General features: G+C 50.8%; 1 protein-coding gene across 1 annotated transcript; it reads right to left on the minus strand.

The window, feature by feature from the left end:
- Nucleotides 1–7,612: 7,612 nt before the first annotated feature.
- On the minus strand, nucleotides 7,613–11,321 carry LOC133283182 (SUN domain-containing protein 5-like). Its single transcript, XM_061479722.1, has 5 exons — nucleotides 11,192–11,321; nucleotides 10,594–10,678; nucleotides 9,922–10,034; nucleotides 9,198–9,365; nucleotides 7,613–7,946 (listed from the first exon to the last, which is right to left on the minus strand). The coding sequence occupies exons 3-5, from the start codon at nucleotides 10,018–10,020 to the stop codon at nucleotides 7,821–7,823; spliced, it is 393 nt and encodes a 130-aa protein (XP_061335706.1). The 5' UTR covers nucleotides 10,021–10,034; nucleotides 10,594–10,678; nucleotides 11,192–11,321; the 3' UTR covers nucleotides 7,613–7,820.
- Nucleotides 11,322–12,027: the final 706 nt, after the last annotated feature.

Below are 12,027 nucleotides of genomic sequence, written 5' to 3' on the forward strand. Positions count from 1 at the left end.
GGTCGGACCTATCTCCGCCCTAGGAGGGCCTGACCCATTCCTTCTCTCGGTGCCCCCACACCCCTCCCTTTTGGGCCCCTTCGTCCTTTTGGTCCCCTCAGGCATCTCCTCCCTGGGACCTCCTCTCTATCCTACCTAGGGTCCCCAGATGCCCTCCCTTTGATCGTTCCCAATGCCTTTGGGACGTCGCCCCCCTCAGTCCTTTGCCTTTCATCCTGTCCACTGTGGTAATGTCCCCAAAAACGCTTCCTTGAACCCCAGCTCCCAAACACTCTCCCAGTCCCCTCACTTTGGTCCTCTGCAGTCGTCCTTCTGCCTCTACCAACCACCACGCTTGAAGTCCCCGTATCTTCTGCACTTGAATTCCTCTACCCCACCTTAACATCCCATACAGTCCTATCCCTTCAACGCCATCAGCCTGGTTAATTCACGCCAGTGCCCTGTCTTTGCGTCCCAGTCACCCCATCCCCTTTGGAGATCCCTAATTCCCCAGCCTGTCCTTCCCTCTGTCCCCACCCCTGGTCACTGCATGAACAGGTATCCCAGGTGCAACTTGGAGCAATGGGGTGGGGGGAGCAGAAAGGATCTTCCTGCTCAGACCAGAGGGAAGCCATGGGGCTGGGGACCCCTGTACCCCACGCAAAGCCCCACCAAGGTCCAATCCGGACAAGCTCTTTGCTCTCTTTCCCAGGCAGTCTTAGAAGAAAGTGGAGATGATAGCCTGAATGTAAGTACTGGGGTGGACTTAGAGGGCAACCAGTCTGGGGAACTAGATGGCAGCTTGCGACTCACATCCCTTGCTGGTCCCTTGCTGGTACTAGGGACATACATCCTCTCTGGCTGCATCACCACAGAGAGCAGAGTGGCTGAGAGAGTGTGGGCTCCTGTGGTGTCTGTGTAAAGGTGATTCCCTTCCCACATGCCGTGTGCCCCAGGTAAGGGCAGATGAGGGCAAACTGGAGTGTCCCTCTGTCCTGGTTTAAACCCAGATGGTAACTCAGCACCAGGCAGCCGCTCACCCATCCCCTGGGTGGGACGGTGACGGGAATCGGAAGAATATAAAACCTGTACGTGGAGATAAGAACAGTTTAATAATTGAAAGCAAGTAAAATACAGTGATAAAATAAATAATACCAACAATAACAGAAATGATAATAATACTAAGAGGCAACAGAAAAAGAGAAATGAAAATCCAGAAAACACAAGTGTTGCCCAATACAATTGCTCAGCACCCGCTGACCAATACCCAGCCTGATCCAGCATCAAACGGTCCTTTTCGTCCAACTCCCCCAGTTTCTATACCGGTCATGACATGCTGTGGTCTGGAATATCTCTGTGGCTAGTTCAGGTCAGGTGTCCTGTCTCTGCTTCCTCCTGGCTTCTTGTGCCCCTCCTCACTGGCAGAGCAATGAGAGACTGAAAAGTCCTTGATCAGGGTAAGTGCTTGATCAGAACGTGAGCAAGCCAGAAGAGGAGGATTACCCTCTCCTTACTTGCAGTGTGCCAGCAGACTCCTGGAATGCCAACTGTTTGAGACCAGTGCTCTGTTTAGACCAGGATCCTATGATACCCTCCTGCAGTTCTGCAGGCTTCCTTTGTTTTCTTCTGAGTGAGCACTCATACAGGTTGCGGGGCAAAGCGGCTACTTAGGGCATGAGAAACAGCAAATAAACTCTGCCTCTGTCACATTCTCGATGATCACCAGCCAGGGAGAGCCGCTTGCACAAATGTGGCAGCTTCAGTGTCACAGGCTCAGAGGAGGCTCTGGCAGAAATGCAGTTGGTTTTCAGCCAAAGATCCCTTGGGAAAGAGAGACCTTGGGAAGATGGTCACAGGGCCTTGGAGAAGACTTCTTCCTCAGATTTGATGTACCCATTTCCCAGTCCCATCAAAAAAAAATGCAACTGCAAGGAAATTTCCTCTTCTCTCCACTGTTTTGTTAACAGGCTGGCAAGCTCTCATACTCTACCCTCCCTAAATCATCTGCATGAAGCGTCCCATCTCCCACTCTAGGTGGCTTCTGTCTGACAGACCAAGTATCATGCCCTCTTTTCCCTCTATGCTTATTTGAGCAGGCATATGGAAGCAAAAGAAGATTCCTTTCCATCTTCCTCGTCTGTCATCACCACTGGCAACTCTCAATGTGGGGCTGTTTCTAGCGGATATTTCTGCATGTTCCCTTCTGAAGAAGGAACAAAAGCAAAATGCTCTTTGATATGATGCTTGCCATACTCTCCAGGTTGGAGTCAGTTCATTAGTATTTGACTAGATGCTCTAAATGAAATTAAATAACTTTCCTGGCAGCCTTGGAAGAACAGATTCAATAGCAAGGTGTGATTTAAATGACGACCCATTGCCGGCAGCTCTAAGAAACCTGAAGGATTTAAAAGCAGCTGGAGGGAATATAATTGCTTTCATAAAATTTGCAGCACGCCACTCTGCATACTTGGGACAGGTTTGCCTATATATATACACTTTTCTTGGTTTTTTCTGGATAAGTTTGCCCAGAGAGATCAGAGTCTGGATCCTAGAAGCAGGGTAACAGGAAGGACTGCACAAACTGGGACTGAAATTAATCATACATATTTGAAATTAATCATATACAGAGGTCTTTTTCTTACTGAAAGTAATTATAAAAAATGGTGTGATTTTCACTAGCAGTGACTGAAATTACAAATGGCTTGGCAGCAAATTTAATGCATGACTTTGTTTCTTAACGCACTCTGACCCTAAAAAAAGAAAAAAAGTTTTTTAAAAGTCCATTTGTTCAGGGCTAGGAATTGCCAACTGTAATGGATTGTTTTCCCTTGTTAGTTTTGACATGACACCTGGATTTAGCAATTGCCATGAATTAACCTTGAAAAGATCCATCAGAAAGGTGAAAGCTTTTTGGGAAAGCAGAAGCAAAAGAGGCAGGATGGAGGTTAATAGAGGTTTCTTTCAAGTCTATCCACGACAGTTTTATTCTGTCAGGCAACCTGATGTTCAGCTCTTTCCACAGTTCAGTGCTCAGTTACCTACCCAGGTTCACTAAACTGGCTTATCAATGGACGCACCTCGCTGCGTAGATGACCTTTCTGACCGCCTGGGAAGTGATTTGTGGAACTCATGTGCTCAGAGTTGCATGCTGCAAAGGCTGCACATAAAACATTCTTACTTGCTGAAACCACATCAAGTAACTCCAAAAGAGGCTTTCAAAAGTAGTGAGTACCTCTAAGTGGCATAATCTCCCTGAACCTCAGATCGTAACACAGCCTGCTGATCTCACGGAAATCTTATGAAAGTTAATTATTTTGTGTGTGTGTGAAACTCACAGATTCTGTAATTAAGCCTTTCGTTGAAAAGAAAGAAAAGAAATCAATAATGCTGGATTCAGGGAGTAATTTGCAACACAAACGGTTTAGTATCCCACATTAAGCATAGGAAGCGAGACAAAATACTGAAGTCTGAGCACTCTTCGCTTTGTGCCCTGAGAGGGGCAGGGAAAAAATAGCAGACGTTAATGGAATTTAAAGTAACATGCTATATAACCACCAGAGGGATAGCTCCCGGTATGGTTGCTCACACATAATACACATTGCTACCATATCATAATACACATTATCTATCTTACATGACCCTGGTTCTAACATCTTCCTTTTCCCTTTTATCTTCACTACAATATTTTAACCTTCCAGTCATAAAACAAAGGCAAATAGCCTGCACACAGCGTCAGTTTGGATAAATATTTCAAACAGCACTGGTGGAGTCCTAGCTCTGCAGATGCTTGTTATACCAACAGACGATTGGATCTTTTCCCCTTTCTCACCTACAGCATTATCCCATGGAGAGTCAGTTTTATGATCACATCTCCGTGCTGTCCAAGATTTGCTATATCAGTTTCTTACAGGAAGTAAAGCTAACACGAAAAAGCTGTTTTATGAATAAAAAAGAGACATACGCAACCAACTGCTGCCTACAAGGAGCAAGGAGCATTGGCAGACATAAGAGCACTGGTGGAAAATTGTAGGAGCTGTAGGGAGAAGATTTTGGTAGTGGGGAGAGTATCCTGAGGGTGAATTGGAGTGATTCCAGTAAAATCTACAAGCGGCTGCTTAGAAGTTTCTATTCAGGTACCGCAGGGAGGTACTGGATGCTCCCTCCACATTTCATGACACTAGGAAACCCTACAAAGCCAAGACAAGCAAAGAGCAAAATACCGAATCCTTACTCAAGTCCTGTACCTGTACACTGACCTTTAGGATACTTCCCATGAGACAAGCTAAGCAGGGAGCTTAAATCCTGTAAAGTAGAGGAGCTGGTATCTCAAAAAAACAGTTTTGCTCAGGTAACTGCAGTTACCATTTTCATTTAATATTGCATTACTACTTTATGCTGAAATTGGGCTAGGATAAAGCCAATAGCCTTCCTTTGGACCCTTCAGAGTGCACACGGCTTGCAGGGTTAACTCCTGTAAGAGACAATTGCTATTTTGGTTTGAGGTGCTTTGCAGTCTTTCAGAAAATACCCCCACACAACGCTTTCTTCAGCAAAAGAGATAACTTTTTTTTTAATTCTAAAGGAGAAATCCAGATGCTCCAAATGGAAGGTACATGTCTTCTAGATATGATGCTGTGTGTAGCTTGTGGCACAGGTTCACAGCCTGGACATCTGAGCGTGAAGAAAATAAAAGCTACATCTTACTGATGCCCCCAAACTGCCAAAACATGCTTTACTGGAATTCCTCTGCTCAGCCAACAGCTCGTAGAGAGCATGTATCTTCTCCGGTGAGAGGTCTTGTACCATGCTGTTAAAGGATGCTGCTATACACTTATTTAGGCTACCCAGAGGGATTAATTTATCAGTTTTTTCTTCTTCTTGCTGCTGTAGACCCTGTCTTTTGGTTATTTCTGAGCACTGTAGTAGAACCAGAGAGCTGGAGGATCTCCAGTTAGGTTTGTGTTTTCACCACCAGTCCCTAGGGTGAGGAATTCAGCAAGGCTGTTGCTAAAGAGCAGCAGCTTCCGTAACAAAAAGTAGAGGAAAACCAAAACCTCATTCCAAAACATACTGCATGCAGCAGGCCTTGTCCTTACTAGACTTCTCTTTAAAATCCAGAGAGGAGGTATGTCTTGCAGTTACCCTGGGAGTAATTTGGGAATTTCTGACATAAATAAAATTACAGTGAGCAGTTCTAGAAGTGGCTTGATTTTTTTTACGTGCTGGCAGGTAAGGGTCAGTATGTCTTCCCACAGAGCAACAGTGAGCCGTGTTTTAATATAAAGTAGCCTCTTCTTTTCTAGAAGATGAATGAAGGAGACATTTGAACACTGACATTTTATACAGTCTCTTGTATTCAGTTTTGGAATACCTGCTCTCTCTTTTGACCTCCGACATTCCCTCTACATGGCTCCTCTACTGCTTCCAATATGAGTCTAATAAAAAACACTCCCCAAGAGCTGGTCTCTTGCCTTCAGCTGCAGTGCGAGGGGGTGTGCATGGCTGAGGATGACTGTCTGTCTTCATTCCATGTCTGTGCCGCAGCCAAAACCCAGCAAGGTGAGGACGAAGGGAGAGGAGCAGCGTGAGCAAGGCACAGAGCTCTGAGAGCATCATGTCACTTGAGTGGAGCTAAACACTGCCCTGTGAATGCAGCACAGCCCTTCTCTACATGCTCTCTCCCAGGCAGGGCTGTGTGTCCCGCAGGAACAGGGGTTTCGCCAAGGACACAGCCCATCTCAACACTCCCCTTTGCAGTGCACACAGGTGGCTTCTCTGAAGGGTGTAGCCAGAAACACAGATGCTCTGCATGACCTTTGCCATGGGTTAAATACCACAGACAAGTCCCCTGGAGCACCAACACTTAAGGAGAGAGAATCACAAATTACAGCCTGAAAGACTCCTAGAATCTTAGAAGACGGGGACCTTTTTGAATAGGAACCTTGAGATGTTATGGGATGTGCTCTGGTGACGAAGCTTGTGCTTGCTGCTGGGGGGACCCACAGAGAAAAGGCTGAGTGGGAGGAGGGCTCAGGACTCACCCTGCTCCCCTGGGACAAGCCCTGTCTCAACGGGTCTCCCAGAGCTGCCCTGGGACAGGACCTTCCCTCAACCCTCAGGTGTCACGCAGCAGGCAGGAGCACACAGACAGGGGCTGTCCCTGGCTTGGACAGGAAGAACTGGTGAGATGAAGCTCCACTCTTGGGCCCAGGACCTTGCTGCTCTGCCCGCAGACCCCAGCGCAGGGGATCAGCCATGGATGGGGGAGTAAGGGGGAAAAGCCTGGCAGATGTGCCCCATGGAGGGGAGCCACTGAACATGAGCAACTGAACCTTGCCTGCTTCTTCCATGCTGAGCTGTAACCGATCTCCTCATACACGGCCTCAGGGAAGGGCTCCCAAGCTCTCCCAGAGCTTCTGGACAGTGGCAGAACTGTCCCAGAACAGGCAGAGAGGGGACAGGAACCCACTCTGCTCCCCCAGCTTTGGTCCTTTGGGCATTGCCTTAGCAGAGGGAAGTGACAAAGTCCCACAGTGTGCAGCCGAGAACTGGGGAACCCTCTGGCCCAGGCAGCTGCTGCCATTGTGGACACAAAAGCTGTGCTGCCCAGGAGGGTCCCGTCATGCAGGGGCTGGCAGATGGACACATAGTGGTTGTAGGGCGTGATGGTGAGACGATAAAATCGTCTGTGTTTGAGGAGAGAAAGAAAAGGACCTGGGCAGCACATCCCAGGAAGAAGGTGGCCCTGGTGTTCCAGAGGGACCTGGCAATGGCTTTAGTGACAGCGGTGGACATGGAGCACAGGTCCAGCAGGGGGAGGTCGAGGAGGAAGAAGTACATGGGGTGTGAAGGCACCGGTTGCAAGCTGTGGTGGTGATGAGGAGTTCGTTGCCCAGGAGTACAGTCAGGTAGATGCCGAGGAAGAGTCAGACATGCAAGAGCTGCAGCTCCCATGTGCATGCAAATGGCAGAAGGAGGAATTGGGTGACGGAGCTGCCACTGGACATTTGCTTGAGCCTGTTATGGGGGGCTTTCCAAAAGCGAAAAGACAGTGACAATTTAGGGGAGAATTCTCTGGGTGAAACCTGATGCATTTCTCACAGAACACCCTGAAACTGCCTCTTCTCTGGTTTCAGGAAGACTTTTGGCAGGTCCCTTCCATGAGCTCTGGTTGGTGCAGGCTGAGGGTGTCCCTGGAAGGAGGGGGCTCTGCTGGGGCTCTGGCAGAGCCAGTCCTGCCCTCCAGCAGTAAGGAAAGAGGAACACGGCAGGAGCGCGTATGGAGGTGTTGTGTCAGATGAAATTCACACGAGATATCAAAGAGTTTTTCAGAAGATCTCACCTGTCCATCAGCTTTGGTCTCAGCTGCCCTGTGCTGGCTCTTTCAGCAGGGAGAGGACTTTACCCAGACTGCTCCAACTCGCAGCCCCTGGGGTGCAGGGACCCTACTTGAAATGACAACCCTGGGTACCCCTGGCTGCACAGCTGGCTGCACACCCCTGAAACCACCCCCGGGAGAAGGCAGGCATCACACACAGCCCTTTGATGGTGCACTGGGGAATCCAATGCTTCTCCAGCCCTGCTACTGGGAAATTAAAAGAGGAAGCTCACAAGCCCCTGGCAGCCCCAAGGAGCTGTCCCAAGGGTTGTGGGTGACCCACATCCGCTGCCTGCAGGCTGCCCTGTAGCCCTGTCAGCGGGTGCTGCTACCCATCCCCCAGTGGACCTTCCTGCACACCTTACTTTAGAGACAGATCCTCTACACCACTCTGATCTGACAAACCATTTATCCCTCCTCCCTCATTTCTCTTTTTTATTTGTGCTCTTTTTCTTGTCTGGTTTCAGCTGAGGTTTTCTTGTTCTTCCATCTTTCCATGAACCTGCACTCGATAAATGCAGGTGTAGGCTGTGTTTCCCCAGTTGCTCTTCACAATAAGTTTGATGTGCGCAAAGGCTCTGTGCGTGTTCTGTGAAGAGAGTGACAAGAAAACTGAGGTGTTAAGTGTGACGGTGCAATTGACGTTTCTCCCCCTGCCCGCCCTGCTCCTGCTCAGGAACAAGCTTCCAAAAGTGGGTAGGAGTGGCTGTAGGCATCTGAGGCTCACTGCTGGTACCAGGGCTCCTGCAGAGACTGGAGGCACGGGAAGGGAGAAGACATCCTCTGGAACCTGGCCTGCTGGCGACCGCGCCTCCCTTCCCTTTGCCCCTTTACCTCTGCAGCTTGCTCTGAGCTGACAGAGAGGCTGGGGAGGTCCTCCTATGCGTGAGACAGTTGGTGTGAAAGTCCATTAAGCTCCCGCCATGCTCTCTGCCTGCCTTCCTCCTGGCAGGTGTGAGGGCACCAGGAGAAAAGGGACGTGTTGTGCTGGGAGGAAAGGACACTGTCCAGCCTGTCAGCAGGCCACAGGGTGGAGCGACAATGCTGCCCGGCAGCTTCCCCCACCAGGTATCCCTATTTCTCCTGGCACGAAGATGTTGCTTTGGTGGAGAGGCCATGTGTGCAGCTGGCTCTGCTGAAGGCAGCAGCTGCAGCAGGGGTCTCTCAGGACTTAAGCTCCCACAGGAGCAACCCTGCCCTTGCAAACCTGTTGCTGCTACCCCTACCGCATGCTACTCAGTCCTCCCAGCTCCACCAGGCCTCCTCGGCAGTGGTCTGGGCCCCTGCGCCAGGGGAGAGAGCATTCACGCTCTTCCTGCCACGGACTTGCAGGCACTGCTGGTTTTCTCCTGGGCATCTTGCCTTCATGCACAGACTGTACCTTCAGAGGGAAGGTTTGAATAGCCTCTTTTGTCACGTTGTACATGAACATCCCAAGGAGAGTTTCCTCTTCTCTGTCTGCATTCGATCCCTCAAGGGAAAAGCACAAGGAGGAAGGAGAGAAGCTCAGACTTGTCCCGGCAAAGAGGATGTTTGTATGTGCTGGATCAGCATATACTGCATGGGCTGTTGTCTACTGAGCCTCTCCTGGGGCTCTAGCAGTAGTTAAGCACTGTCTCAACCTTGTGTTTTATTCAAGAGCCCTGAGGTGCTCTCACCAGAATGAGTCTTGAGAGGGATGGAACCCCTAGAGCCCCTGAAGTATCCTGCAAGTGCACTGCAGGGCTTAGGAGAAAGCAGGACACAAATCTCCAAGGACTTGCTTGCACAAAGCAAGCAAGTTCCAGTCACGGCTTTGCCCCAGGGCCATGCCAGCCAGAAGCACCCAGCAGAGACTTACAAAGACAGCGATGTCTCGGGGGGCACTGGTGACGGTCCCGGATGGAGAGACCTCTTTGTAGATGTGCTGCACACTGACAGCAGTCAGATGGACTCGTGCTCGCAACCTGATGACCACCTGGCCCTGGTGCCCTTGTAATGGCCAGCAGTTTCCTGGGGAAATATCCGGCTGCAATCAGAACGTGAGAGTTAATGAAACGTGAGCCCATGTTCAGTTCAACACAGCTGCTCATGTAGCCTGAAGCACAGGTGCTGGTGTGTCTGGGGGGTCTAGTCCAGCTTGAAAATGAGGCACGTGTGAGGAAATGGACAAAAGCAGCAGCCTCTCAGTATTATGAAAAGAGGAGAATACCTGTTACTAAGCCAACCTAGTCAGGCCCTTACAGACACAGCTCTCTGCCCAGTGGCTCTGCAGAGGACCCCCTGCCTCCCACCCCAGAAAAGAACTGTTAGGGCTGAGTATGGAAATGAGGTCACCAGGGAGAATGTCGTTCACCCAGCTGTGACTGAGGACTGTGGGCAAGATGCCGCAGTTGAGCTCTGTTCCCCTCCTGAGGGGAGCCACTGCTTTCGATCGAGGCCAGCCCTGAGTCCAAGCTTTGGCTTCAGGCAACAGATCAGCACTGTGGGCTTGAGCATTACCACTGGACTGAGAGGACAATGCCCAAGGTCAGTCCCCAGCTTCTCAGGAAGGAAACATGCACTGGTGGTTTCTGCTACAATACCTCCAAAATCGTATCAGGAGGGTTGGGAGTGTGGAAGAACCATAAAACCCTGCAGCCCCAATTCTCTTTGCAGTCATAGGTCTTTGAAGTTCTCTGCATGTCAATGGTGGCACCTGTAAGGAAGGGAGAGCAGGTGACTGCACGAGGCCACCGAGTAGGAGGACCCTGTGCTCAGACGCCCTTTCTGATGCTGCTGGACAGCTCCACGTCTGTCAGTCCTCTCCTCATCTCCATGCTGGTAGGGGTGCCTAGCTGCGCAGGATGACAGCACCCATATGCCTGGTGTCTGCTCCTCTCAGCGCCACAAGTAGAAGGCCTGAGGGTGCTGGTGAATGAGGGCAGACCAAAGCTGAGGGCTTGCTGTGTGGGCAATAAAGGATGACGCATCCGTTCTCTTTCCAAATGCATTGATGAGGAAGAGAGCCCCTCCGTCAGCCCTGGAATGTGGGGGGGGGGGGGGGGGGGGGGGGGAACAGTGCCAGAGGCACCTGCGCAGAGGCGGAACCAGGAGGGAATCCAAGAGAGCCACTGCCACAGACTTGCTCTCAGACCTCATGAAGCTCCCCTGCTTTCAGCTCCCCTGCTTAGGAGAGCAGCACCTGGAGGACATCCTCCTTTGGGGAGTGCTACAGACAAGTGCATGGCAAGGAGAATGGGCTGCTGTGTCCATACCAGAACTTTTCAGGGCCCAGTCAGATCTTCCGACGAAGACTTCCAAAGCCAACTCCAGTGCTGCCGGGTTCACCTCCTGCCTCTCCTGGGAAAGACACAAACAAGCACAGAAAATGAGCACTTCAGCAGTCAGTTCAGCATGGCTACCAGCGCCCAGAAAGGCAAAGAGTCAGTGTCAGAAATACAAGGCAAGCCTTGTCCAGTAAGCTGAGAGACTGCAGCTGACGTGAGCCACAAGCACAGTATATGTGGCCACGACCATGGGGTCCTCACTCCCTTGTTCCCACCTTCCATGCTCAGGCCATGTCCACAAAGGCTGGCCATGGGAGTGGGCCTGGGTCTCCCTGCTGCTCAGGGCCCAGCCAGAGCAGCCAAAGGTGCCCGTGCCAAGGGAAGGATGCTGGAAGATTTCTACTGCCTGAAGCACCAGTTAACCTGGGCCTAGAGAAGGGCCTGGGCAGTGCCAAAGCTCACCCAGCAATCCCCTGGCACAAGCTGGCTTGCTGCGCTCAGCAGGCTGAGCCCACTACTAATCCCAGGTAGTGCTTCCTCAGGGCTTCTGCCCAGCCAAGCCTTCTTCTCCAAAATGCAGGGTTACCTTCTTCAAACTGCTTATCTCCACCTCCAGCTGAGCCACCTCCTCCAGCAGAAGCTGCAACTTTTGGGTTTGCTCTGTCAACAAGGCGTGCAAATTCCTGCAGGAACAGGAAAGCAGATGTTGTCAGAGAGCAGCCCATTCCCTCTGCAAGGAGCAGAGACACAGGGCTTTCTGGTTTGTGAATGCTTCCCTTCCTCCCCACGCTGAAAGAAAGGCAATGGCCAGAGGGAAGTACAGGAGCCGTGGCTGTTAGAAAAATGGGTGCAGGTAGCACGAGGTTGTCCTGGGTTCAGCCGTAGCAGGAATTTCTCTCCTTCTTAGTAGCTGGTGCAGCACTGTGGTTTTGACTTTCAGCCTGGGAACAGCGCTGATAACACCGCTGGTTTTAGTTGGTGCTCAGTAATGTTTACTCTGACCAAGGACATTCTGAGTCTCATGCTTTGCCAGGGAGGAGGGGAAGCCGGGAGGAAGCAGAGAGAGGACGCTGCACCCAAACTAGCCAAAGAGGTATTCCATACCACAGCACGTCATGCCCAGTATATAAACGGGGCAGTTACCCGGAAGGGCTAGATCACGGCTCTGGTCGGGCTGGGAACCATTAAGCCGGTGGGGAGCGGTTGTATTCTCTTCCCTTGTCATTCCCTTTATCATTATTATTACTGGTGGTAGCAGCAGTGGTTTGTGTTACACCTTAGTTACTGGAGTGTTCTTGTCTCAACCCGTGGGAGTTACATTCTTTTGATTCTCCTCCCCATCCCTCGGGGAGCAGGGGGACAGAGAAGAGGGGGAGTGAGCGAGCGCCTGCGTGGTTCTGAGTTACGGGCTGGGCTTAAACC

Source organism: Pezoporus flaviventris, unplaced genomic scaffold (genome assembly GCF_033815535.1).
Source record: "Pezoporus flaviventris isolate CSIRO_AGI_PZ_B2104156 unplaced genomic scaffold, CSIRO_AGI_Pfla_v1 ptg000154l, whole genome shotgun sequence".
NCBI classification, from domain to species: Eukaryota; Metazoa; Chordata; class Aves; order Psittaciformes; family Psittacidae; genus Pezoporus; species Pezoporus flaviventris.

Excerpts from the sequence above, each read along its gene's own strand:
- LOC133283182 (XM_061479722.1), bottom strand. The coding sequence starts at position 10,020 with ATGCAGAGAACTTCAAAGACCTATGACTGCAAAGAGAATTGGGGCTGC. Across the intron at positions 9,366-9,921 it reads CTCCTGATACGATTTTGGAG|CCGGATATTTCCCCAGGAAA; the intron begins GTATTGTAGCAG and ends TTCTGATTGCAG. Across the intron at positions 7,947-9,197 it reads CCCGAGACATCGCTGTCTTT|AACACGCACAGAGCCTTTGC; the intron begins GTAAGTCTCTGC and ends CTCTCTTCACAG.